Source organism: Podarcis cretensis (genome assembly GCF_951804945.1).
Source record: "Podarcis cretensis genome assembly, chromosome: 6".
In the NCBI taxonomy this organism is placed as follows: Eukaryota; Metazoa; Chordata; class Lepidosauria; order Squamata; family Lacertidae; genus Podarcis; species Podarcis cretensis.
Genome location: NC_137175.1, coordinates 21148067 through 21174739, shown reverse-complemented (window position 1 = coordinate 21174739; position 26673 = coordinate 21148067). Strand labels below are relative to the sequence as shown.

At 41.0% G+C, this 26673-nt stretch overlaps 1 protein-coding gene across 1 annotated transcript; it reads left to right on the top strand.

The window, feature by feature from the left end:
• Positions 1–181: 181 nt before the first annotated feature.
• On the top strand, positions 182–26673 carry CSE1L (chromosome segregation 1 like). The gene is made up of 25 exons (XM_079979041.1): positions 182–333; positions 3029–3124; positions 4951–5093; positions 7318–7419; positions 8488–8633; positions 8806–8896; positions 9444–9551; positions 10490–10582; positions 11396–11563; positions 11655–11784; positions 13009–13074; positions 14157–14359; positions 15356–15440; positions 16304–16365; positions 17364–17500; positions 17875–17978; positions 18616–18713; positions 19641–19791; positions 20213–20421; positions 21538–21635; positions 21804–21889; positions 22324–22405; positions 23406–23552; positions 25115–25346; positions 26172–26673. Exons 2-25 carry the CDS (start codon positions 3040–3042, stop codon positions 26259–26261), a joined length of 2916 nt encoding a protein of 971 aa, XP_079835167.1. The 5' UTR covers positions 182–333; positions 3029–3039; the 3' UTR covers positions 26262–26673.

The following is a 26673-nucleotide window of genomic DNA, read 5'->3' as shown; positions in this document are numbered from 1 at the left end:
GCTTCCGGGCGCGCCGCTGCCCTTCTGCTCTCAGCCTCCCGGGTCAGGCTTGAGCCAAGCCGCGGTGCCTTGTGGGAAACCGCTGAGCAGGGCGAAGCCCATTGGCCCGCCCGGACTGGGCAGGCTCGCGCTCGGAATTGGCTGGGGCCTTTCGAGAAGGCGGCCGCTGATTGGTGCCCGGCGGGGAGGGGGGGAGAAGAGGCCGCTCGGCGCCCTGCGTAATTCGGTCACTACGTCGCCGCCGCGCCCTCTCGCCGAGGTTTGAATGTGAAGCGGAGGAGTTGCTGTCGCCGCCGTCGCTGCTAGTCGTGCTCTCTCAAGGGGTCCCGTCAGGTGAGGCCGGGCGCCTGAGCGGCGGGGGTCCGGAGCCCTGAGTCGGGCAGGGGGGAGGCGGCGGAGCCCCGAAGGGAGGCGGCCGCGGTCCGCCTTCCCCGGCCCTCGGGTGGCTCTCGGCTTGTGGGCCCAGCCGAGGGAGGGGGCGCACCTGAGCATGCTGCGTCTGCCTCGGCCCGCCCCTTCGGGGCTGCGCGCGCCCCCCGTTGGTCCTTCAGCCTAGCCCGTGACGAAAGCGCCCTGTTGATTGGCCACCGCAGCTGCCACTCCGGTGGGCGAAATAACGAGGTGGTGTGATCCGAATATACTTTCAATCACTGTCTCTCCGTTGCGATTTCCCCCTTCGTGGTATTAAGGCCAAGCCTCTCTCATCGCGGACTCAGCCCGGAGGCCACGGGACTGCCACATGCTGCGGAGGGAGCGGGATTTGTAGCTCCTGGTTCCCTGGGTATAATGAGCGGGTGCCAACCAAGGCTTAGGCTGCAATCCTGTGCGTACTTTTCCCGGGCGTGAGCCCCACTGAATAGAGCTGGGCTGACTTCAGAGTAAGCATGCATGTCAGTGACTACGCTGCTGGTAGCTCTAGAAGGATGTGATGGGTCTCAGGCTTATGCGGAAATGGGGTGTTTCCTAACCTGACTTGGAAAAGACTTGCGGGTGTTCAGTGGCGAGGGAAAGCCACTCTGCACGTGTTCAGAGGTGATTCTTAGGTGCTTGCATGGAATGTTACATTTCAAAGGATTTCCATAAACGTTTGTGGTAATTTTGCATGGCATTTTATTTCCACATTGCAAATTAGGAGTTGAGAAAGAATAATAGCCACTTCCTGAACTCACAGCACAGGCTGTTTGTAAAGGTTACTTTTGCATTAAGTGAGGAAGCAGTCAAGGTAATAGACATACCAGTAAATGGCATGAAATAGAGTATGTTTACATCTCCCAGTACAGTGGTACCTCGGGTTACATATGCTTCAGGTTACAGACTCCGCTAACCCAGAAATAGTGCTTCAGGTTAAGAACTTTGCTTCAGGATGAGAACAGAAATCGCGCAGTGGTGGCGCGGCAGCAGCGGGAGGCTCCATTAGCTAAAGTGGTGCTTCAGGTTAAGTACGGACCTCCGGAATGAATTAAGTACTTAACCCGAGGTACCACTGTATTATTTAGGAGATGTGCAGTAGCATTTTGTAGCAGTGAAACTGGGTTAACAGCGGCTGGATCCTCCTCATACAACAGTGGTTTCTTAAGCAGTGGGTGGACCTTCTCCAGGAAAATGTTTGTAATGGTAGCTAGAAGTTTTCATCTGTCGTGATGGGTCTGGGGTGAAAACACACATCATGGCCTTCACAGTATCAAACAACCTGTGTGGAAACTAGGTCAGACGTGAGCCATGCAACTGCAACAAGTGGATGCTTTTGACACTTCCTCTATAGGGAAGGTAAACAGTGTTTCCATGTGCTGCTCTGGTTCACCAGAAACGGCTTAGTCATGCTGGCCACATGACCCGGAACCTGTACGCCGGCTCCCTCGGTCAATAAAGCGAGATGAGCGCCGCAACCCCAGAGTCGGTCACGACTGGACCTAATGGTCAGGGGTCCCTTTACCTTTACTTACTATAGGCAGTATCTAATTATGCCCCAGTTGGACAGTACCTTAGAAGATTTTTCAGCAAAATTTAACTGTTACAGTGAGTGGAGTCTAACAGCCCCTGCACCATATGGAAAATTCTTTGTTTTTTACCACTAGTGTTCAAGCTTGTCAGTAAACCAAGAAGCGTGATCTATGGAAGAGACACTGGAGGGTCACCCTTGGTTGCCTGATTAACCGCCTCATGCCTCTAACAGGCCATGTATTGAGTTAGCCATGTTCATCATTTCTTGCATTATCCATCAGATCCATACATGCACACATAATGTGCCCTCCTCTTTGCTCAACTGTTTATTCTTGGTCCCATGGCTCTCAGTAGATCAGTGAATAGCTTAGAATTCAGGAGGAGAGTTCAATGTTCCAACTGGGGCTGTCAGTTCCAGAGTTTCAGAAGAGTAATGAGAGTATAGTGACCTTTCTGTTGCCCAGTTGCGCAGGAGAGGGAATTCTTGTTGTTTCCAGAAGCCTCTCAGTATTATAATCAGTTGTCAATAATTGTCTGTGTGTACATGTATGTGAATGATCACTTTGGTTCCTGATTTTGTATGTTGTATGTATGTTGTATGTAACTTATCTAAAACTAAAGAAGAGGAGGAGTTTGGATTTGATATCCCGCTTTATCATTACCCTAAGGAGTCTCAAAGCAGCTAACATTCTCCTTTCCCTTCCTCCCCCACAAACACTTTGTGAGGTAAGTGGGGTTGAGAGACTTCAAAGAAATGTGACTAGCCCAATGTCACCCAGCAGCTGCATGTGGAGGAGTGGGGAAGTGAACCCGGTTCACCAGATTACGAGTCTACTGCTCTTAACCACTACACCACACTGGCTCTCAAACTGCATGTGTGCACCTAGAGGTTTTCATACATGCCTGTCGGGTTTTTTCTTCTAGTGGTTGTTCCCAAGGGTTCCTTGACTTTCCAGAGAGATTTTTCAGAAGGCAATGGAAACAAGTATAACAGGTGGTTCAAAAACATGTAGCAATATACAGAAATTTTGCTTATGACTCTTGTTCTTGTTTCTGATTTTTATAGAAATTTTTGTTAAATTTTTAGGTTCTGCAGTTATGGAACTGAGTGATGCCAATTTGCAGACTTTGACAGAATACTTAAAGAAGACACTTGATCCTGATCCTGCCATAAGGCGTCCTGGTAAACAGTTTAAAAATATGAAATTTGAGCCTGTATTGAATGGTGTCTAGTGATAGTTTGACCCAAAACATTATAAGAACTGTTTAGTCATTTTCTGGGTTTTTCAGAATCAATGGTAATGGCCCAGAACATGGTTTTTCAAACTGTTGGGACAACATTCATTAATGAAAAAGAAAACTGCTTGATTTTTTTCAATATGTTCTTATCTGAAGGAGCAGGCTGACTGAAATCAGTATGTGTCAAAATGAGACCTCTTTTTACTTTCTGTCACTTTAAATGCAGATCAGTTGTGTGGGTGGGATGGCTCACCCCTGGAAACCTCATGTGACAGTTGGACATACATTCTTTTTTAAAAAAAGTTAGAAGGTCCATCTGTATGCTTTTTGAATTGCAGTCGTGTTACTGATTATTAAATGCAAGTTAGCTTTAATCTTGCTGCAATCAAAACTGCATGACGGATCAGTGAATACTTTCTGAGTCATATTAACTGTCCATGGTTCCATTCTGAAATCTGCCTTTGAGGTGATTGGGCATGATGCAAAGAGAGTAGGTTGCATTGAAATCTGAAATCAGATTTGAAGTTGAAGTGAACTGTTTAAGCACTTCACGTCCCTTCAGCTTCATTAGGCATGCCTTACTTATCTTGATTATACCCACGGTCTCACTCAGGATAGTAAATGTGAATTCAGGGGGTCCTGCTTAGGCAAAGTAACTGTGGAAATCTCAAGAAAAACCAAACTAATTTCAAAAAGACTAGAGGAGGGGCAAATGTGTATTTTGCACATCTCTATTTATTAGCTGTTCGGATAAATTAGTGATCTATGCATGCTTAGATTTGAGTAAGCCCCATTGAATATACTGGGATTTGCTTCTGAATAAATATTAATTGAATTGCATTGAAGGTCAGGTCCACACTGTGTTGACCTCTTAGAAAGAGTCACTACTGGAGGTGCTGTTTTTGCCTAGTGGAATTGTTGACTCCCCCCTCCCGCTTTTAACAGCAGATCCTCAGGCCTAATCTCACACAGCTTATGAAACTGCTCTCACAACAGGCTTGTCATGCAGCATGGAGAGCTTCTGTACAAGAAACATTAAGTCTAAACATCTGTTGGCTGTGTGGAACTAGTTATGTGGTTCGTTGAATCCAAAACAGTTTATTAACACTGCAAAATATAAATAAGTAAATATGTATAATATTGGTGTTCAACTGTTAAATTTTACAAAATACGTAACTATTTCATTAAATTACTTCCCATCAGTTAAATTGGGTCTTCCATTACTAATTCTTGCTGTGCATTCTGCATTTCTGGAAAACCTTCAAAATACTATATGTCAAAGTTTTTCAGTAAAATGAAGAGGAGAGGCTTAATATTTTTTGTCTCTTTGTTATTCAGTCATAACATGTAGGTTAAGATGACAGTCCAAACTGGGCTACCTTTTCAGAAATTGTGAAGATACAGAATTTAAGAGCAGCTTCCTGATCTGCATCTAAAATGATTTGCAGTTGCCATATTGCAGCTGTTTAATAATTGTGGGGTTGCAAGTACTGTTATAGAAATATTAGGCGATATCCAACTAAGTCATACTCTGTGTAGGTCAAGTAACAGTAACGGTATTGAACAAGCTGGTTGTGAATAAAATAAATTGATTTCAGTGGATCTACCTAAGTGTGGCTTAGTAGGATACAATCCATTAATAGCCATTTCTTCACTGTATCATGCTAAATACCAGCTTGGTATTGTATTAAATGGTGTTAAATGTTTGGAGCTTAGACTGTGGAATAGCTAACCTTTTTGCTAAATTCATTATATTTAAATGTTTTATAGCGGAAAAATTCCTTGAGTCGGTTGAAGGAAACCAGAATTACCCACTGCTACTTTTAACTCTACTGGAGAAGTCCCAAGATAATGTCATCAAAGTCTGTGCCTCTGTCACATTCAAGAATTACATTAAAAGGAACTGGAGAATTGTAGGTATTTTGTTTATTACTATGATAGTGTGTTTCCTTGTAAAGTAAGTGGTTATGAATAAAGTAATGGGAACACTTGTGAACTAAGATGTTGCAGGATGATTATAGACATCAGATTTGGTATTGTGGTAAGCTACTGAAGGGAATACCAGGGACATGGGTGGTGCTGTGGTCTAAACGACAGAGCCTAGGGCTTGCTGATCAGAAGCTTGGTGGTTCGAATCCCCACGACGGGGTGAGCTCCCGTTGTTTGGTCCCAGCTCCCCACATAGTAGTTTGAAAGCATGTCAAGTGAAAGTAGATAAATGGGTACCGCTCCAACGGGAAGGTAAACACAGTTTCCACGCGCTGCTCTGGTTTACCAGAAGCGGCTTAGTCATGCCTGGAAATGATGCCTTATGAGGAACGGCTAAGGGAGCTGGGCATGTTTAGCCTGGAGAAGAGGAGGCTAAGGGGTGATATGATAGCCATGTTCAAATATATAAAAGGATGTCACATAGAGGAGGGAGAAAGGTTGTTTTCTGCTGCTCCAGAGAAGCGGACACGGAGCAATGGTTCCAAACTACAAGAAAGAAGATTTCCACCTAAACATTAGGAAGAACTTCCTGATAGTAAGAGCTGTTCGACAGTGGAATTTGCTGCCAAGGAGTGTGGTGGAGTCTCCTTCTTTGGAGGTCTTTAAGCAGAGGCTTGACAACCATATGTCAGGAGTGCTCTGATGGTGTTTCCTGCTTGGCAGGGGGTTGGACTCGATGGCCCTTGTGGTCTCTTCCAACTCTATGATTCTATGATTCTATGCTGGCCACATGACCTGGAAGCTGTACGCCGGCTCCCTCGGCCTATAGAGCGAGATGAGCACCGCAACTCCAGAGTTGTCCGCGACTGGACTTAATGGTCAGGGGTACCTTTACCTTTTACCCATAAAGCTACCTTTAGAAACAGGTATCTATTCTTCCAGAACAACATACTATTAGTACACTTATTTACTGAAGGGAATAGTGATTTTGTATCAGGAATCCCAGGTTAACAGTTTCTTTGGTTGCTTTGCTAGTTGCAAGGATCCACACATTTGGACTTGCTTCACTAGCCAATCCTTTATTGGTGTCCTTCATTATCTCCTCCCTTCCCCAAGTTCTGTGGCACCTACAAATAACTTGAGAAAGGTATGGATGATAGTGCTTGAACTTGGCTTTTGTAGAAAACATTACAAATGCCTTGTTGTTACTATCTTCTGCAAATGAGCTGTGGAAAGAAAAATGAGAAGTAGAGGAAAGAAAAAGAAGAATTTTTTCTCTCTCACAGTCAGGATTTTTGAGACAGTACAGTGATCTTGATAGATGAGAAATAGTTCTCATTGGTGAACTGTTGAATGAATTTATTATACTTCCTACCATGTTACCCTTTTCTGATTTGGTTACTTTCAATTGGTGTTTTAATTTTTATAACTTTGAACTGTATCTGCTTCAGATCTTCCAACTATTGATACTAATTCACTGCAACAGGAAATTAGGACACTTAATCACAACTGAATCAAATGTTCCACTTTGAGGTTAATATTTATTATTTTGAGGATGTTCCAGAATCTGCTTTAAGGGCTTGTACTCGGTTACTCTTCAGGTGCTTTCTCATCAATGGGTTTAAAACGTTGAAAAATAACGTCATATAAATAGTTAAATCATAAATTTGGAAAAGTATCATTTTACAGCTGCAGTTATTGGCACAGAATCAGGAATTGGGAAGGTAGCTCCTTTCTCATGGAGCATTTGAACCTGTGAAGATGATAACTGAAGTAGCGGGGGTGGAGTGGGGAGGCTATAAGCAGGCAGTGGATGCTGCACCATGGCAACCCCTGCAGTTGCTGTTTAGCTTGATGATGGAGAACACTGATGCAGTGATCAGTTTATTTCAGATGGAAGTGGAAACAGAGCACGAAATGGAACTCTGCTTCCTGGTGTCAGCAAATTCCACCCATCTCGCCTGATGCATCCACATGCCAGTATGTAGTGTTTACAGCTGAGCTGTTGTGATGCAACTGGTTATGGTCTATTGTCTGTCTGATTGGCGGTATGCACAGGAAAATATTTCCTGGGCCCAACATGTTTCAGAATAAATGTGTAGCGTTTGCTTTTTCCTGAAAGCTTACAACTCAGCCAATGCACTTGCTGCAAAAATGCAAGTATCTCGAGATGTTATGATACTAGCTCAACTAACATTTTGTTCCTAGATTGAAGATGAACCAAACAAAATATGTGAAGCCGACAGGATAGCTATCAAAGCCAACATAGTACACCTAATGCTTAGCAGTCCAGAACAAATTCAAAAACAGGTGAGGTGACAACGAAGAAAAAAAACACAGAATTCTGCTTATTTCAAGAGGGAATTGTTTTGTGCTGGGAGACTGATTGTGTTAATATATGAAATTTTGTTTTAAAGTGAGAAGCAATAGATACATCTAAGGGCAGATGAGTTGCTTTGTTTCTGGTTTGTGTCAGTTTCACACAGTTGGTTCACAAAAAAAAAATCAGTATGAAAATTGGTTTTTAAATATCTTACCCTAAAATAAGTGATTTTTGGTGCATTTCAGTATGTTGTTTTGAGTTGAGAATTGTATTACAAAATTCAGGGAAGTGTGAAATCTGATTCCAGATGTGCCATTGAAGCCATGGGTGGGAATCCTATGAGAACATTTGGACAGATTTAAAAACCCACGAAATAGTTAGGCAGTGTGTGAAACTACCCCAGTATGCCAGCTGAATTTCCCATATGCAGTGTCTTGTTCTAGTTTGATATCTAGGGTGAGTGGGGAAAACTAAATAGGCCCACTGGTGCAATAATCTCTGCTTGAGCACTGAAACTTCTCTCTCCTTGCCCCCCATGCACCTCCCCAGTTTGCTGTAGATGGTCAAGGGAACCCCCATAAAAGATTTGGAGGGTTGGGGGGTCAGGGAGAAGAGAAGGAGAAGAAATTCATTTGCACAGCCAAAAGTCCTTGCCCTAGTGGATCTATTTAGTTGGATACCATCCTTAGAGTAAAAGTAGCATATTCTTAAGGCAAAATGAGCCAGGACACCGAATGTGAGTCTGCCACTGAAAATGGTAGCTGTACATGCAATTCCCCCTCCATAGTATCTTGCACCACTGTCATGATTTCACATGGTCCACTGTCCTATAATGCTGCCATTGACAGTGGGTTGGGGAAGGGGAAAAACTTGTGGTGTCATGAATAAGATCTGCTAGATATTGCAGAGAGGATCAGGGAGGTACACATGCACCTGCTTTTGTCACTGGAAGTTGCATACTTAACATGTAGAAAGCCTGTCTTGAGTTTACTGTAAGGTGGTTGTTTATCTCCATGCAAATATCTACATAATGTTTCTGTCTCTCTCTGTCCTAGTTAAGTGATGCTATCAGCATAATTGGTAGAGAAGACTTCCCTCAGAAATGGCCTGATCTGCTAACGGAGATGGTGAATCGCTTTCAGAGTGGAGACTTCCATGTTATTAATGGAGTTCTTCGTACAGCACATTCTTTATTCAAAAGGTAGTGGGTGAGGGCCATGAATTTCCAAGTTCTGTTTTGAAAGTAAAAGCACTCTGTTCTAGCAATAATGCCTTTCAACTGCTAACTTCTTTCTTTTGCTTGGCTCTAGTTTTCAAATTCATAGAAAATGATCACGCAAATTAAATAGCTCTGGTTTTCCTTCATTTGTCAGGTATCGTCATGAGTTTAAATCAAATGAACTGTGGACAGAGATCAAACTTGTTCTTGATGCTTTCGCACTTCCCTTGACAAATCTCTTTAAGGTACAGTGTTGTATTTGAAATGTGGAATTGATTTATATACCTTCTGTGTAAAGTATTTTTTTAACTTCACAGCCAACATAAAGCATTTTATGTTGACTATTATGAAGTTCCTACTTCTGTCCTAGCTGCTGCGATAGTCAGATATATAAGGTGAAGAAGATAAAGTTTGAACTAAAATCTTCCATGCTTACTCTGTCTGTTCTTAAAGAGGATGTGTTAGCACCCTATAATATGCTCTTTATTAATAACTGCAATAATTGATGCTAAATTAAGATGTTTTTAGTAAAACAATGCTATTGGTGTTCAGACCTCTGTTTTCTAGGCTGTGCCTTTTTGTTTTGTTGCTTTTATTTTTTGTTGATGTTTTAGCTTATCTGGTTTTGTACATATATTGTGTTATTAATAGAAAAGAGAAATTACATTTAGTTGAATTTGGATGAGAGTCATGAATTTGTGACATCAGTGAGCTTTCACAGAAGTGGAACAGTATTGGCAAGTGTCTGAATAGATTTTGTTGGTGATTGCTATTAAAATTGCTCTTTTCCAGGCCACAATTGAGCTTTGTAGTACTCATGCAAATGATGTCAGTGCTTTGAAAGTACTCTTCTCATCTCTGATTCTGATTGCTAAGCTGTTCTACAGTTTAAATTTTCAGGTAAGCCATCTTTTACATTCTCTTCTAGTGGATAGTTCTGATCCTGCAAGCAACTTTCTGTATAGGAGCAATTTCACTGATGGATAACTGCGTGATTAAAAACCTCGGTGCTGCTAGCCAAAATTCTTGATGGGTTTTGGAGATGCTAGAGTGTTTAAAAACACAAGTATCTGGCCAAATGTCAGTGCTCCATAAGTATGCTAAGATAAGTTGTTTGTTAGAGCTTTAACAAATCTAAAGTAATGTGCATGTAACCTTTTAGTATAAGAAGCTTGGCTTTTCAGATTTGGATTCAGTGCTGATTATTTTTGGTAAGACTGGATTTGATCAAAGGTTGTGTCAAAAGAACAGAGGGAACGATAGCTGTTGACAGACAGAACTTCTCAAATTTAGGAGTAATAAACCTACTTAAGTTTAATTAAGTCAAAGGAAAGGTGGGTGCTTCTTGTTTTTTACTCTTCATAGGCATAATGGTAGGCCAGTAAATAAAGAAGCAGGGCTTACATGCATCTGTTACTAAGACTAATGTGGTCCACAACGACCCTTTATTCTGGGAACCCTGGGTGAGCAAAACGGATCTGACACAATAGGCTGCAGTTCCATTGCCTTGAAGCACTGTCAAGCCGTAAAGCAAGCTGGTTGTTACACAGCTCATGCTGTGCTGATTGAAAACTGAGGAGAAGGTTGATGAGCTGCAGGTGTCAAAAGCTACAGAGAAATTGACTTGGTTTGTGTCTCTTGGACTTTGGATTTCCTTTGGCAGTTGAAAATTATGTTTCATACCTTCTCTTGTTTTGTTTCTTTAAAAGTAATGTGGTGATTCTGTATTTCTTTGAGCAGGTTGCATGCCAAAATAGACAGGAAAGTATGTTTCTTAAATAAGCAATTACCTAATAGAAAAATAACTACGGATACGGATCTACTTCTCAATTTTGTAGGATCTTCCTGAATTTTTTGAAGATAACATGGAAACCTGGATGATGAATTTCCATAATCTTCTAACTTTGGATAACAAACTCTTACAGACAGATGTAAGTAGCAACATAAAAGTGGGATAGAGAAGCTGTCGCTCTCCAAATGTTGCTAGACTAAAACTCATCATCCCTGATTGTTGGTCACGCTGGCTGAATTTGATGGAGTCAACAAAATTTGGAGGGTCACAGTTTCCTCTTCTCTGGCATAAAACCTTTTGGAAAATTTCTGTGTAATGGGAAAGGGAATTCAACACTCAACTTGAGCTGCAAAAAAGAAGCTTTCCTGGTTTCTGAACAGGACACTGAAATTGCAGTAGCTCAAGTAATTCTGATTTTTGTCATCCTCTTGGAGGGAAATTGTGGAGCCAGTATAGGAAAGATTGAAGGTAGATGGTAATTTTCTCAAATAAAAAATTGTGTCCCTTTGTATAACATATCATAGCACTGGCTCCACGTGTTGATAGTGGTAATTCTCTTGTCATGGTCATATGCGATGACTGGGCTTTAGAAGAGGGAAATGCTACCATGCTTGCCCTCGGATGAGCATCTAGTTAATCAGACCTCACTTTCTGTTAGTGATCGAGAACATTTCTCCAGCCAGACTAGGATTTTGGCTTTGGGCAACACAAACTACCTTTTCAAGACATGGGGAATTGCTTGGCTGATTTTGGAACCCAGTTGGGACTTTTACCCTAGATGATGCCCTTAGGCATGTGTTATTGTCCCGTTTTCATCCCCTGAGCCTCCTGACCATCCTGCCCTCCAAATCCCCTCCGTTCATTTACTTTACTTGCTGCTTTGGCAGATGTCAGGGGTACTAGGAGACTACATTTTCCAAATACGTTGTTGGTGGTGCTTTTTTGTTGCCAGGATGAAGAGGAAGCTGGTCTGCTAGAGCTTTTGAAATCCCAAATTTGTGACAATGCAGCTTTGTACGCCCAAAAATATGATGAAGAATTTCAGCCTTACCTGCCCCGTTTTGTCACAGCAATCTGGAATTTATTAGTCACAACAGGGCAAGAAGTTAAATATGATTTGGTAAGTGACTCTTTTCCATCCAGCTTGAAATAAATGAACCTTTTGTAGGTCTTCTTCAGATTATGCTCATTTCGTGTCTTTCCCCCCGCAGTTGGTAAGTAATGCAATCCAGTTTCTAGCTTCGGTTTGTGAGAGGCCCCATTATAAGCACCTGTTTGAAGACCAGAATACACTGACAAGTATTTGTGAAAAAGTCATTGTTCCCAACATGGAATTTAGAGGTAAATATTTCCTTTCTTAAAAACCTTGATTAAAATTTTCCAGAAAAGCAAAAATTGAGTTTTTAGCAATGAGGGCTTGAGAACTGGCACAGTAGCCAAGTAATGGACTGCATTTGTGGCCATTTGCGTTCAAGAGGTTTGCAGCATGGTTTTGAGAGGCATTTTCTGTTCTGCACTCTCAGAACTGCACTTCCCTTTAATATATATGCAATATGTATGTCCATCAGAGTTGGGGAACTTCTGTCACTCCAGCTGTTGTTAGATTGCAACTCCCACTATTTCTGACCATTGGTCATGTTGGGCGGGGCTGATGGGAGTTGGGATTCCAGCAGTATCCAGAGGGGTACAGGTATCCCATCCCATCATGAGTGACTGAAGTAACTCATCAGTTTGGAAGTTCCTCTTCCACCAGTGCTTCTAGCTCAGTTTAATCTGAGTGTATTACACTGCTTTTACATTAATTGGATTTTCCCCTTTCTCTGTCATGAAGTGGTTCATACATAATGCCAAAGAAAGTTTTTGTGCTCCAGAAATGAGTCTTTCAGTATCTCAAACTGATTTCCAGTCTTAGTTTGCTGGGCCAAGTACAAACTATAATTTTGGCAGTTCAGATGAAACGGTAAATCATAGTTCACCTCAAATGATGAAAGAAGTCAGGGAATCATCATGTCTAGGGAGAGGCTGCTTCAAATCTTGTTGTTAAAGATTTGGCTTTATGTCTGAAGCAGCCCAACGGTTAAAATCCCCATCTACTCTAAGCTATCCTTAATATTTTGTCATACAAAGATATGCATTGGTTGTGATCAGGATCTAAAGAGCATCTCACGCTAATGGAATCTTTTACTCTTTGCCTTTGAAGAGCAATGCTATACCATAAGCTGCTGCTTCTGGAAATCTCTCTGTTTCAAAACTAATTTGCTGTGCAGTATGGTACAGGGTTGCTATTTAAAGGAGGAGTAAACACCATGCATGGCTTTATGAAAATAGTTCCACAATGTAATTTGGACCCTGGCCTGAGTATTCTAGATGAGAACTTTATTTACTACTCTCATATAAAATACTGATGGTTCACGAACTCCCATTGCCTTGATCATGGTAACTTCATAAAACAGAGCCCAATAATAGGTGATTTAAATTTATTTACAAGCATATGTTATATTAAAATAAATGTAGTTTGTATATCATGGCTGATCCTTTACATGTTTGTGGACTGCTTTTCTGCAGCTGCTGATGAAGAAGCCTTTGAAGATAATTCTGAAGAATATATCAGAAGAGATTTGGAAGGATCTGGTAAGCAGTTCTATGCTGGGTGTATAATGGCGTTTGAGAACTGATGCAGTTTTCTGAAGTGTTGACATGTGCACAAGTACATGCATTAATTGTCTTCCCTTGAATAGGCATGCAGTCGTCATAGGGTTAAAATACTTCTGCCCTTTGGGATTCAGATATGTAATGGTGTGGTTTTTTGCGCTTGTCCTGTGATTCCATGGATGAGCACATTTGTTGGCTATTGTGGGTGGGGGTTCATCTGACAAGCCTTAAGACAATTTTGCTTGCTTTAAGGGTTACTTGTTTTTGTCTTGCTTTTTAGTAGTTGGTGGTGTATTACTGCAACACTAGGAGGACTAGCACTACATCAGATTAAATGGTTGTTGCACCTTATTTATCCAGTGCCTACAGCCTTCTCCTACTGAAAGCTCAGCCTCCACTCCTGAGTTACTCCAAACAGTTCTCTATGAAGTTCTTCTTTACCCCAGCCAGAATTTTCTTCTTGTAGCTTTTCACACCCTCTCTTCTAATGTATAGTCTGTTTCTATGGAGTACCAAAGAAGCAGATGCATTTGGGTTGAGTGCTTCACATACTTCTTACTCAAAAGTCTCAGTTATATATGTGACACTTGGAATTTAAAACCCATTGAACTCTGGGACTGAGAGTGTCTTCTGAGCCTTTAAGGGTCACATGCTGCAGGGAGAAGACATTTTTAGTATACCATTTGTTCCCCTTGTGATCTTAAATTGCTGACTGTGTCAGGATAGGTTTTATAGGATCCTAAACTAATCCTTTAAATAGTCCCAAAATTCTTCTGAATGTTATTTTACTTGTGTTTTGATGCTATGGCCCTGCAGTTTTTGCTTTCATTTATATTCATGAGAATCAATATTTTGGCAGATTTTGTAATTCTGCATTCCTTAATACCACTAGCGTGATTTTTATGAATAATAATAGAGAAGCCTATTTTAGCAAATTGCTCTGTCCCTGAAGCACAGCAGGGTGAATCCAATTTAGCCGTTTTGCAAGCAAAGCTTCAGAATGAAGAAACATTGTTTTAATATAGCCCATAATGCATCTTGTTTTTATCTCTGCCTTGCAGATATTGATACCAGACGCAGAGCAGCCTGTGATCTTGTAAGAGGGTTGTGCAAGTTTTTTGAAGGACCTGTTACTGGGATCTTTTCTGGTTACGTTAACTCTATGCTGCAAGAGTATGCAAAGAATCCATCTGTCAACTGGAAGCATAAAGATGCTGCTATTTACCTTGTGACATCTTTGGCATCAAAAGCTCAGACACAAAAGGTACTTGTTTGCATTTGACTGTAAACACAGGGTACTATAAGTTGAATACCCATCCAGACCTGTTTCCTTGGGGAGAAGAACCATTATTTAATAGTAAGCACTCAGTGGAAGGGCATTCTTCACAGTAATGACATGTTTATGACCCACAGACCTTTAGTTATATAAAACTGATTTTGGAATAGTTTATATAGAGTAGGTCAACCCATGAGCAAAATTTGGTATTTGCCTGGGAACAACCTCTGCAGTCACTGCTTCCAATTTTGTTGCATTCCCACGCATGCCTTCTTGGAAGTATGCTAATGTAAGTGTTCAAGGATTGGATTGCTATGGTTTAACAAACTCTTCTAGGCTTGGCAGAATTTTGGGGCAAGGACTTCAGCACTCGATGTAAATATAAGAGGTGGAACATATGGAAAATAAAGTTTCTGAACAGGGGCCCAGCTTTATAATTTTTGGTGTTTTGGGGATAGCCATGTGCTGCTCTGTTTGAATGGGACATTTCCATTTTGCCAGCAATTGTAATTAGAAGTACTTATTACATTACTTCGTAGATTTAGAGCACCTCTACCATAAAAACCTAAATAGTATGGGTTTGACATAACAATAATGAGGATATTGAGAATTAGCATATTTTCAGGACTATTATTATGTTTGCAGTATAGGCTGTTTCTATCCAAGTTGTGTTTTTTACATTTTAGAAGACATGGCATAAAATGTATTGTGGTTAACCTATCTTTCACTTGGCACCTTTCATAATTATATTATATATCTGAAATAGACTAACCTAGTATCCTATAAGTAGAACATAAGAGTACTCATTCCTTCTCCCATTCACAATCCAATGCTTGAAGCCAAAATATATACAATGAATACTTACAGAAATTGCCAGATATCATTCACTTGCAAACTTCATTAGTGTGTAAATGGGAGCTTCTATAAACCAGTCCAGCAATTAATATTGTTTATGATTACTTGATCACACTTTTTTCATCCTAGCATGGAATAACACAAGCCAATGAACTTGTAAACCTGACGGAATTCTTTGTGAATCACATTCTACCAGACCTGAAGTCTCCTAATGGTATGCTTAGAATTCTATATTAAACATCTGTAACACCAATAAATGTAAACGAACATGGGAATAATTTTGGATCTGTGTTGTTGTGTCATGCAGGGAAGACATGGGCATAGATAACTAAAATAGGCATAATATCTCTTTAATTTCTTATCAGGTTTTAGTGGATTGCCTTGTATATTGTATTTTTGTAGATGCACACCTGGTATCGGTGGGCAAACTGTCCAAGATCCTGAAAAGCCTCTGCCACTCAGAGTGGCCTGGGATGTGGAGCCCTTATCAGCTGAAGATTATCAAAGCAACCTTCCAGGGGCCACATGCAAGTGGTGGGCAGGGCCAAAGTCAAAAGTGGGCAGAGCAATGAATGCAGATTTTGCCTTTATACAATAAACTAGTTTGTATGCATGCTCTCACTCTCCTCTCTATGTAGGCAAGCAAGAGCCATGATGGGCGTTCAAGGGCACATTCCAGCGGGGGGGGGGGGAGAAGCTGGGGAGGGGGTGTGGCTTGTGTACAGTTCCAGGACCTGAGGTTCCCCACTGTTTGATTGGGCAATATTTGTCAAGGTGGACCAGTGTTCTGACATAGTAGAAGACAGCTTCCTGTGTTCTTAATATGAGTCCAGAAATTGGGGATGGCTGGAGTTATTTTTTTGAAGTTGGGTGGGGTAATGGGTATGGAGAGCCAAGTGAAGAGCATTTTTTGTGTGTGTCATTCTGCAATCTTGTCTCTCCTTAAGCTTGAGACTGTCAGTGGGAATCTTTATTCTGTTGATAAATTGTGGAAATATGCTGTGAAATTTGAACTTCTATTATATATCTAATTTTGTCTATATGGTAACCGCGTAACTAGTATTAACTTTTTGGCAGTGAATGAGTTTCCCGTGCTTAAGGCTGATGGTATCAAGTACATCATGATTTTCAGGAACCAAGTAAGTTGTATCATCATTCAGAGTTCTTAACATCCAGCTGAAGTTGTTTGATAGACTATTTTTTGTGGGCAAAATACTGCAAATGGTGTACCTAGAACTGTACTAATTGTTTCACAATGTGCTATCAGTACTTCTGGAAAATAACATAAATTATTTTAGGGTACCCCAACCCCCATTTTAAAACCTCCAATTCTGAAAAAGTTGCAGTATACAGATGAAAAAACCCTTTCCCTGGAATCCATTGAACAGATCATAATCGATTTAGGGAAGATTCTCTAATTTCATACTTTGTTTTTTAGAACAGGTACAAAAAGTGCTCCTGTTTTCGTGTGTGTGATATCTTTTAAAATCTTCAGCTATGCAATCTTCTAATATGCAAAACATTCCAAAGGTCCATGGGACAGCATCCTGGGGACCATAGGATTTCATGAACATTAGTTTCTGTGGCCTCCTGGAAACCTCTTTGTTGTGGCTGCAGCAGCCTCCAAGGCTGTCCCTCTACTATCAGTGATTTGGCAGTAAGGAGGTAAAAAGGGACATATTAGGGGCACATGAAAGAGAGGCTTGGGGTCCATAGGCTCCAAAGATCTCTTGCTTCCCCAGCAAGGGAGGGGTAAATTGCTGGCTCTAGTGCTGCTGTGCTTGTTTTTCCTCCCACACCCAACACACATGATGTCTGCAGCAGCTGCTGGTAGTTCTTCCACAGATTCCCCGACCCACATTGAATTGCTGTGGCTAGGAACTCTTACTTGACCCATGACCTTGGTTTAATAGAATATGCACAGTAATTAAAAAAAAAGCTTAATACAGGTATGGGTGCACAATGTATGTACACCTCATGCAGGAAAGTTACAGTGGTCTGCTTATATAACAGTTGCAATGACCAAAAGATTTTGATAATAGATGGAATGTTTCAGTCCATTGTTTCTGACCTAATTCTTCCAAAACTGCTTGGTACTTGCTTCTAAAGCATTTTTACCTATGTGTCTATTTTGTAGGTACCCAAAGAACAACTGTTGGTTTCTATTCCTCTCCTAATCAATCATCTTCAAGCAGAAAGCATTGTAGTTCATACTTACGCAGCCCACGCTCTTGAAAGGTTATTTACAATGAAAGGAGCTAACAACACTACACTGTAAGTTTATGTTCAGGTATATATGTTACACTCATCTATTCATTGATTTCTTGCCGCTTTGGCTATATCCCTCACTGTATATGGAGAATCCTAAATTGATAAAACCACACACGTGTATTTATTATGCTAGTTCTTGCATTTTCTAAAACCAGAGTTTTTAGCTGATTTCCAAGTTGACTGCGCTCCAGAGGCACTTGAAAATGAATTGGCCTTCTCCATCTCTCTGTCCCTTGCACTGTCATACTCTAGGATTTCATACGTTCTCGCATTCCCTCTGGTGTCCATTCAGGATTGGTAGGACTCTCCAAAGTAGAGGATCTTGATGAGTCATTGGAAAAACATTGGCGATAATCAAACACTCTTTTCCTCTACAGGATTACAGCTGCAGAGATGGCACCGTATACAGAAATGCTACTAACAAACCTTTTCAAAGCACTGACACTTCCAGGATCATCAGAAAATGAGTATATTATGAAAGGTAAGAGGCTACATTTATTAGTCCAAATAAAAAGGTAAAGGTAAAGGTACCCCTGCCCGTACGGGCCAGTCTTGACAGACTCTGGGGTTGTGCGCCCATCTCACTTAAGAGGCCAGGGGCCAGCGCTGTCCGGAGACACTTCCGGGTCATGTGGCCAGCGTGACATCGCTGCTCTGGCCAGAGCCAGAGCCAGAGCCGCACACGGAAACGCCGTTTACCTTCCCGCTGGTAAGCGGTCCCTATTTATCTACTTGCACCTGGAGGTGCTTTCGAACTGCTAGGTTGGCAGGCGCTGGGACCGAGCAGCGGGAGTGCACCCCGCCGCAGGGATTCGAACCGCCGACCTTTCGATCGGCAAGCCCTAGGCGCTGAGGCTTTAACCCACAGCGCCACCTGCGTCCCTACTATTAGTGCAAATAGTTACCCTCAAATTTAAACCACTTTTCCTATCTTAGAGGCTCTCCCATTAGTATTTTTGAATGCTGTACTACGTGCCTATATAAAACTTAATGAACAAGTTCTTATCTTGGATGCATCCTACAAGATCTAGTATTTTTATGCAAGAAAAAAAATGTAATGTTAAGCTTAATGTTGCTGTCGTTTCTGCATTCAGTAATATAAGTCTCTGAATTTCTAGCTATCATGAGAAGCTTTTCCCTACTTCAGGAAGCCATAATTCCCTACATCCCTTCTCTCATCACTCAACTCACACAGAAACTGCTTGCTGTCAGTAAGGTAAAAAAGAAGATACTATTGCTTTTCTCAACCTGATTTAGAGGTTCATTTTTTGTCACTTGTGTTGACGTAATTCCTCGCCAATTTAAAAACAAAGCTTGCTTGAATCCTTGTTAGGGAATCAAATTATGTATGGGGGGGGGAGGTACTTACCATGATCCCAAGATCCACTGGACACACAGTGGATCTGCGCACACAATACTGCTCTGGGCTCATGTGTATGGACAAGAGCTATTGCATACAACTTTATTTTAACCTTAGGTTTTCTCTTACTTATATCACTGTATCCGCTTTTTGAAAGAATTCTATTGAATTTTTGTAGAAGCACACCAGAAGATTCCACTGAATACTACAGAAGAAATGTACATATAAAAGCATAGCCAAAAAATGCCAAGTGTGTAAAGAAAAGCATGTCTGCTGAATAAAGTTAATAGTTAATAAACATCAAAACATTTTTTCACTGTGTTTTCATGTAATTCCCATGCAGGTTAAATGAGGATCTAGTAAGGTATAGTAAAAATTGTGAATGGAACTTGCATGGAAGCATTTAAGCTTGTCATGTGATTTTTCTTAATATATAGTTGTATGTCCACCTATAATTCTTGTAACTTTTAATCTATACGGTGAAAAGTAACTTGGTAGTCAGAAGCGAGTTGATATTTATCTAAGGTGGCCTTGGGAATTCAAGAGGAGATTCTAGCCAGATACAGGCTAAATATGGCCATTTTCAGATTTTGACCTGATTGGAGATCGGAGGAGGCCCATGTCAGAGGTTAACTGTTTGCTTTCCTATGGTGTGACTAGAATTCTCATGTTTTAGGTAATGATAGTTGCACTGAAAGCAACTTCCTACTTTTTAGTTTAAGTAAGAATCTTATCAGTGACTTTGTGGTGTTCACGTCGTCTTTTTCCCCTTTTTCTTTTTAGAATCCAAGCAAGCCTCACTTTAATCATTACATGTTTGAATCAATCTGCTTGTCAATAAGGATAACTTGCAAAGCAAACCCCACTGCTATTGGAAGCTTTGAAGATGCTTTGTTTATGGTGTTCACAGAGATTCTGCAGAATGACGTGCAAGGTATAAAGAAAACATTATCTGGCTTCTTTGAAAAAGGGTATAAGCAGTGTCTGCAGTTCAGGTAGCCATTATTTATTTATCTAATTGAAAATATACCTATTTACACCTTTTTATATTTGGCAGATATACACATGATCACCCATAGCTTCTTATCTTTATGTAATAAAGTAAGCCAAAAGAAGAAAAAAATTAGTTTGCGTGGTTATATTCATTTACTTATGTTATTAGCCCACCCTTACTCCAATAACCTCAGGGTGTTATAAATGGTGTTTTCTCATTCTCTGAGGAGGTAGGTTAGGCTGAGAGTTCACAACCAGCTCAAAATCACAAAATGCTCCTTTGGATTATACTGTAGGTATCAATATTTACACACATGAATACACTCTCCTGTCACTTACAAACTTTCTTCCCCTTTCAACAGAATTCATTCCATATGTGTTTCAAGTGATGTCTCTGCTTCTGGAAATGCATAAAAATGACATCCCATCGTCGTATATGGCCTTATTTCCACATCTGCTTCAGCCAGTCTTGTGGGAGAGGTCAGGAAACATCCCCCCTTTGGTGAGACTCCTTCAGGCCTACTTGGAGAGAGGTGCCAGCACAATAGCAAATGCCGCAGCTGACAAAATTGTATGTATACACTGATTGCGTTGCTTGATTTCTAAAAGTGTGTGTGTTGGTGTTTCATAAAAAAGAGGTTGGAGACCCTCTCCTTTGTTAGTAGATATCAGAAAGAATGAATTATATTTTACTCACACTGGAAATCCAAGCTGTTAATTCAAGTTGGCTTGTGAAGTTATAAAACTTTATTAGACTCTAATGGCTATTGCTAAGGGAAAAGTCTGCACCAGACTGCAATCCTAGATGGCAGAATTCAAAGATGCTATGCATATGCTTCATTGTAGAAAACGACACATTTTGAATGTATTATCTTGAGCAAGTTTCTTTTCATGTTGGAATGGATTCAGATTTGCCCCTCCACAAATGGAAATGCTGCTTTCATTCAGAGAAGGAAATGAGATCCACCTGGGGCTCCCCTATAGCCCCCAGAGCCACTTCCATTCTGTTTGGGATATTTACTGACTCTTCAGATTTTTGCAGACTGAAGAGATTACTGGCTGGGGTTCCGTTTAGAATTCTCAGAAAGATGCCAGCCCCCAAAAGCAGCCCTTCCAGTCTGTTGGAGAGTGCTGGTTTGCTCATGTCCTCTTATGGGCTTCCCATAGGGATCTGGGCAGCCAATCTGGGAACAGAATGTGGGACTAGTTAGGTCTGATCCTGCAGGACTTAAATTCTTAATCTGCACTTGATGCTAGGCATTTGTCACTTACAGAGAATGAATGGCTATGTATTTCCCTGTTGTTTCCAAGCCATGCAATACTTTTCAGTAGTGCATTCAATCTGTCCTAGCACTGCTGAATACCCAGCTATGATCTGAAATTCCTGAATAATCTTAACTCAGTTTTTTACCCCATTGCTAGGGGTAAGTTTAACTAGGCAGTGTTAAATCAGTTCCCAGACTCATTGACTGTTCTGCTCTGGTTGTCAGTTACATCATAATTCCATTCTGGGTAGATTTTGTAGCTGCCAAATCATTTTACTGTTAATAATTTGCTGGCATCTGTCTGTCTCGGGAGACAACGGAGGAGTGCACCTTTGGAGGTGAGGTCAAGCTGTTGGAAGGTTGCAGCGCTTGCTGTCGCAGTGGAGGCCGATGCAAAACTTTGTGTTTTCCTTAATTTACAGCCTGGACTATTGGGTGTGTTCCAGAAACTTATTGCCTCTAAACTTAATGACCATCAAGGATTCTACCTTCTCAACAGTATTATAGAACATATGCCCCCGTGAGTATGAACATACCAAATTCAAGTAATTTTGCTGCTATTAGTTTGCATTGTTGTAGATCTCCTATTGCATGTACTCAAAATATGCCAAAAGAAAGTTAAGAAATAGTACACTCAAATGGCCTACTGGATTGATTAACCGGTTTCAACATCTTTTTGTCTTTCTAGTGAATCCATTGATCAGTACAGGAAACAAATTTTCATCCTGTTATTCCAAAGACTTCAGAATTCCAAAACAACAAAATTTATCAAAAGTAAGCTATATGTTTTATGGCTGAATGATTTGGGGAAGAACTCTGCACTGAGTGGCTTGGTATGCTTTGGATTAAAACAATCATCATGTGTCTTTTGATTTGATTTCAAAGATGGCAATAAAGGGCATACTGGTCAGACTAACAGGATTTGGAAGCCAAGAGAGGAATATTCATTGAAGCTTGAACTTGGTGCCTAACTAGTATAAGGGCTGGGTTGGTGGGGATTTGTGATGGAGTTGGTCCCTCTGCATAACAGCTTTGCCAGGTGAGTCCTAGAGACCCTGTGAAACCAGCAAAGAAGTTTTGTCGACAGATAGCAGGAAAGATACAGATGCTTATTCACTATGATTTTATAGAAGAGAGAGACACATATTAATACTGTTATACGTGCTCTTTTACAGCTACTGATCCATTCATTCTCCTTCTTTTAATAGGTTTCTTAGTCTTTATCAACTTGTATTGTGTAAGATACGGAGCAATAGCACTTCAAGAAATATTTGACAGTATACAGCCAAAGTTAGTATCTTTTTTTTTTTTAATCTATTTCTTATTATTACATTTCTATCCCGCCTTTTATCTCAGTTATCCTGCTCCTCATTTTATTCCCACAACAACCCTGTGAAGTAGGTTAGGTTGGGAGTGGGTGATTGGCCCAAGGCCACCCAGTGAGCCTCATGGCCAAATGGGGATTTGAACCCTGGTATTCCAGGGGGTCTAATCCAGCTCTGCAGCCACTATACCACACTGACTGCACCAGGCTTTACTAGGGATAACTGATAGCTGTATTTTCAGGTATCATTCTGTTTCCCAGGAAGAAGGCATCGGAGCTGGAAGTGAATATGAAAATGTATTATTTGTTTGTTTGTTTGTTTGTTTATTAAATTCATATCCCACCCTTCCTCCCAGCGAAGCCTAGGGCAGCAAAACCAATTTATCCCCTCACAAGTGGCTAGACTTCATAATTAAGTTGGTGTCATCTTGCAATAAGGGCCTGACAGTTATGTGCTTTAATTCAAGGTGGCAAACTGTAGAGGAAGAATCAGGAGCAATCACCCTTTTGAAAAGTTGTTTATGCTGTGAACTGTCCTTAGATTTACGGGTATAGGGTGGCATACAAATTTAATTAATGATAATAGTAACAGTAATGGTAACAACAACAACATAACTACTTTGGCTGCAAAGAAAGATTCTTTGTTTGCACTTTCAGCTTTAATTCAAGATGGCAAAGGAAGGCTCAGGAGCAAACATAATTTGGTACTTTTTGGATTTGGCCCCTTTTTTCTGTCACTGTTCAGTCAGAAATGTTGAGCCCTCTTAATTCTCTTCTTATGGTATACTGATTAAGCCAGGAACTCGTAACACACCATTTCCTTGGTAATGCTCAGTGGTCTGTCTGATTTATGTTCAGATTTCTGAGTCAATGGATCTCTAGCCTCTCTAAATATCTGTACTTGACTCAATAAATGCATTAGGTGGATACTGCAAGATTAAATGGGTTTCTTTTGGCACTTAACAGGATGTTTGGAATGGTTTTAGAGAAAATCATAATACCAGAAATACAGAAAGTATCTGGGCAAGTAGAAAAGAAAATCTGTGCCGTTGGTATCACAAAAATACTCACAGAATGCCCTCCTATGATGGACACAGAATACACAAAGCTGTGGTAAGTGCAATTACTTCTTTGATAAAGTTTATTATTGAAAGGTAGAACTTCTAAGGATGAAGAAGAAATTCCTCTCTTAAAAAAAAAGATGTCTATCTCACCCAGGGAACATGCTAGTTTTTGCTTAAACAGTTGCAACAGAGATTTTTGCCAAAGGAAGGAATCTCTCTGTTGGCCTCTCCCTCCCTCCATTGCTTCCATTTCTATTTCAAAAAAGATTTGAAAATGTGCTGGCCAAAATATGCCGTGCTGTTAGGAATAAGAGGATAAGAGTTCCAACTTGGGGGTGAGAATTCAATCATTCTGTGTCTAAAAGAATTCAGGGGACCGTGCTTTCAGGATACAAATCTTGCAGCATGTGCATGTGTGTGAGGTCAGGAAGCACATGCAATTTAGCACAGGTAAGAGTAATGAAGTTTACTAATGATATGCAACCAGAATATGTTACCGCATTATGTGTTGTTAATATGGGCTTCTGGTCAGTATCGGTGGAGAAGACCTCAGCAGTTAAGCCCTCTGCTTGTTTTGCATCCACCGTTCACTGTCCCCACCTAGCACTTGAGAAGCAATAGGTTTGGTTGTACATTCCTCTTTTGAAAGTGGTTTTCCCATGCACCTCAGTCAGGGAGCAAAAGTATTAATAAGATAGAAGTTCTCCTGTTCTAGATTAAGACAAATAATAATTTAAAAATCCACATTGCCAAGTCAGGAGCAGGACTGACTAGAGCCTGAATGCTTGTGTGAGCAGAAGGTGGGCTGGAGTGCAGCTGTCAATAAGAAGTGTTCCCGGCAGGAACCGTTCCAAATAAGTTGTTATTAGTTTTCCAATATTCCTCCAATAATAGCCAAATTATAACAATATCAATGAATTTGGCAGGAACAGTAGAGGAAATATGAATTATAAGGAAAACAAATAAATGTATGGAGCATAATGGAAACAAGAGCAAGTACATTGTTTTCCTTGGACACCGTCCGAAATAGAAGAACAGCCAGAGTATGGACAGGCTTTTTCCAGTTTTTCTGAATGCTTGTGCCGTTCCATTGCCAGTTTCTGCTCTGGCTCTGATAACTAGATCCAGGTATTCCTCTGCCTAAGGAATATTCTGCTGCTGAAAATTGGCTGTTTTCTGCGGCGGTTTGAAATGGTTTTCGAATCCCCGCAGCGGGGTGAGCTCCCGTCTTTCGGTCCCAGCTCCTGCCCACCTAGCAGTTCGAAAGCACCCCCAAGTGCAAGTAGATAAATAGGGACCGCTTTATAGCGGGAAGGTAAATGGCGTTTCCGTGTGCTGCGCTGGTGCCGGCTCGCCAGAGCAGCTTCGTCACGCTGGCCACGTGACCCGGAAGTGTCTCCGGACAGTGCTGGCTCCCGGCCTCTTAAGTGAGATGAGCGCACAACCCTAGAGTCGGACACGACTGGCCCGTACGGGCAGGGGTACCTTTACCTTCACCTTTAACATATTGTTTTTGTGCTACGCCTTTAAGATTTTAATTTACGTAAGTTGCTTAGATTCTTTTGCAGCGAGCAACGAATAAGTCCATTAAATAAAAGGTTTTCTCCATAGGACACCCCTTCTTCAGGCCCTCATTGGTCTCTTTGAGTTGCCTGAAGATGATACCCTTCCTGACGAAGAACACTTCATTGATATAGAAGACACGCCAGGGTACCAAACTGCATTCTCCCAGCTTGCCTTTGCTGGGAAAAAAGAACACGATCCAGTGGGCCAAATTGTGAACAATCCTAAAATCCATCTTGCACAGTCTCTTCACAAGTTATCAACTGCGTGTCCAGGCAGGGTAAGATTGTGTGGCTGTAATCTAGTGTGTGTGGTGATATGAATGTGGGGAATCGTTTCTTTCTCCTGAGTCTGTTCTCTTATCCTAGAAAATGCAGTGTGCCAAAATCGGAAGATTCCCTTTTTGACTGCTGTCTTGAATGAACATGCTCATAATCGCACTCTGTTGAAATCAGTTGTGCTGATTTTGTAGATGTGTTGAGGACTGGGGTGCCAGTCTTCTGCAAGAGCGATTTCTAAAGCGTGCCTCACTTTCAGATTATCTGGTTCTGATATGGCTTAATTTGTCAAACTCTAGTCAGCAACTAGATGGTTACTTGGTTGTGGCATTGCTCCAAGCACCAACTCACCAGGTAGAAGGTGAAGAGATGTGTTCATAACTTTCCACCTAGCTTCATGCTGGTTGGACTAACTGGATAACCACATACATGATTCCATCTTTTTCCCTTTCCTTGCATCCAAAGTTAACCTCCCTAAGTCCTGGCAGCATAGTACTGCCCCCGGCCCCGTGGTTTGAGGGACTAGGGAGTTTTACAAGTGCCCTTGGTCCTTATTGACTAGAAGCAGATTCAGGCTGTGCTAGCTCTGCGCAATGTTTGCAGCAACGGTACCAAAGTGTGTAGATGCAGGCAATAGCTTAAGTGCTGACTGCAAAACGAAGCTATAATATGAAAGTATACGCTGAGATGCACACAAGTCAATTAACGTTTTAGGATTTGGAGAAACTAAAATGTTAAAACATTTGCCTGCAAGCCTGCATGCTGGTATTTTAAACTACTGTAATTTAGATGCATATTAATAGTGCCACTCTATCTTGTGTTTAAAGGTTCCCTCGATGCTGAGTACTAGCCTGAATGCAGAAGCTTTGAAATTTCTTCAAGGATACTTACAGGCTGCAAGTGTAACATTGCTCTGACCTCTTTATTTTGAATGGGAGAATTTCAAAGTTGCATCAAGGAACGCTGATATTGACTGTTCTAAACAAAGCTCGGACAAGGTGAAACGAGTTGCTACTTCGAAAAACACATCACTGAATTACTGCTTGATACAGAAGCTGAATGATACTTTGTTCATGTGATCATAGGTAAAGAAGCAAGTGACTTTCCCATTCCCAGTTTGCTTTCAAAAGGAATAGTAATAGGAGTTTATCATTTGGGATTGATTGAAGTTCCACATCTGCAGTGTTTGGGTACCATTTTAAAATGTATAGAGTACTGGATGCAAACTCATGTTGTCACTTGTTTTTTCCAGTTTATTGTCATTTGTATTTCTTTTGTGTCTCAAAAGATTTATCTGAATTGTGAATAAATAAGCTCTTGTTTAAAGTA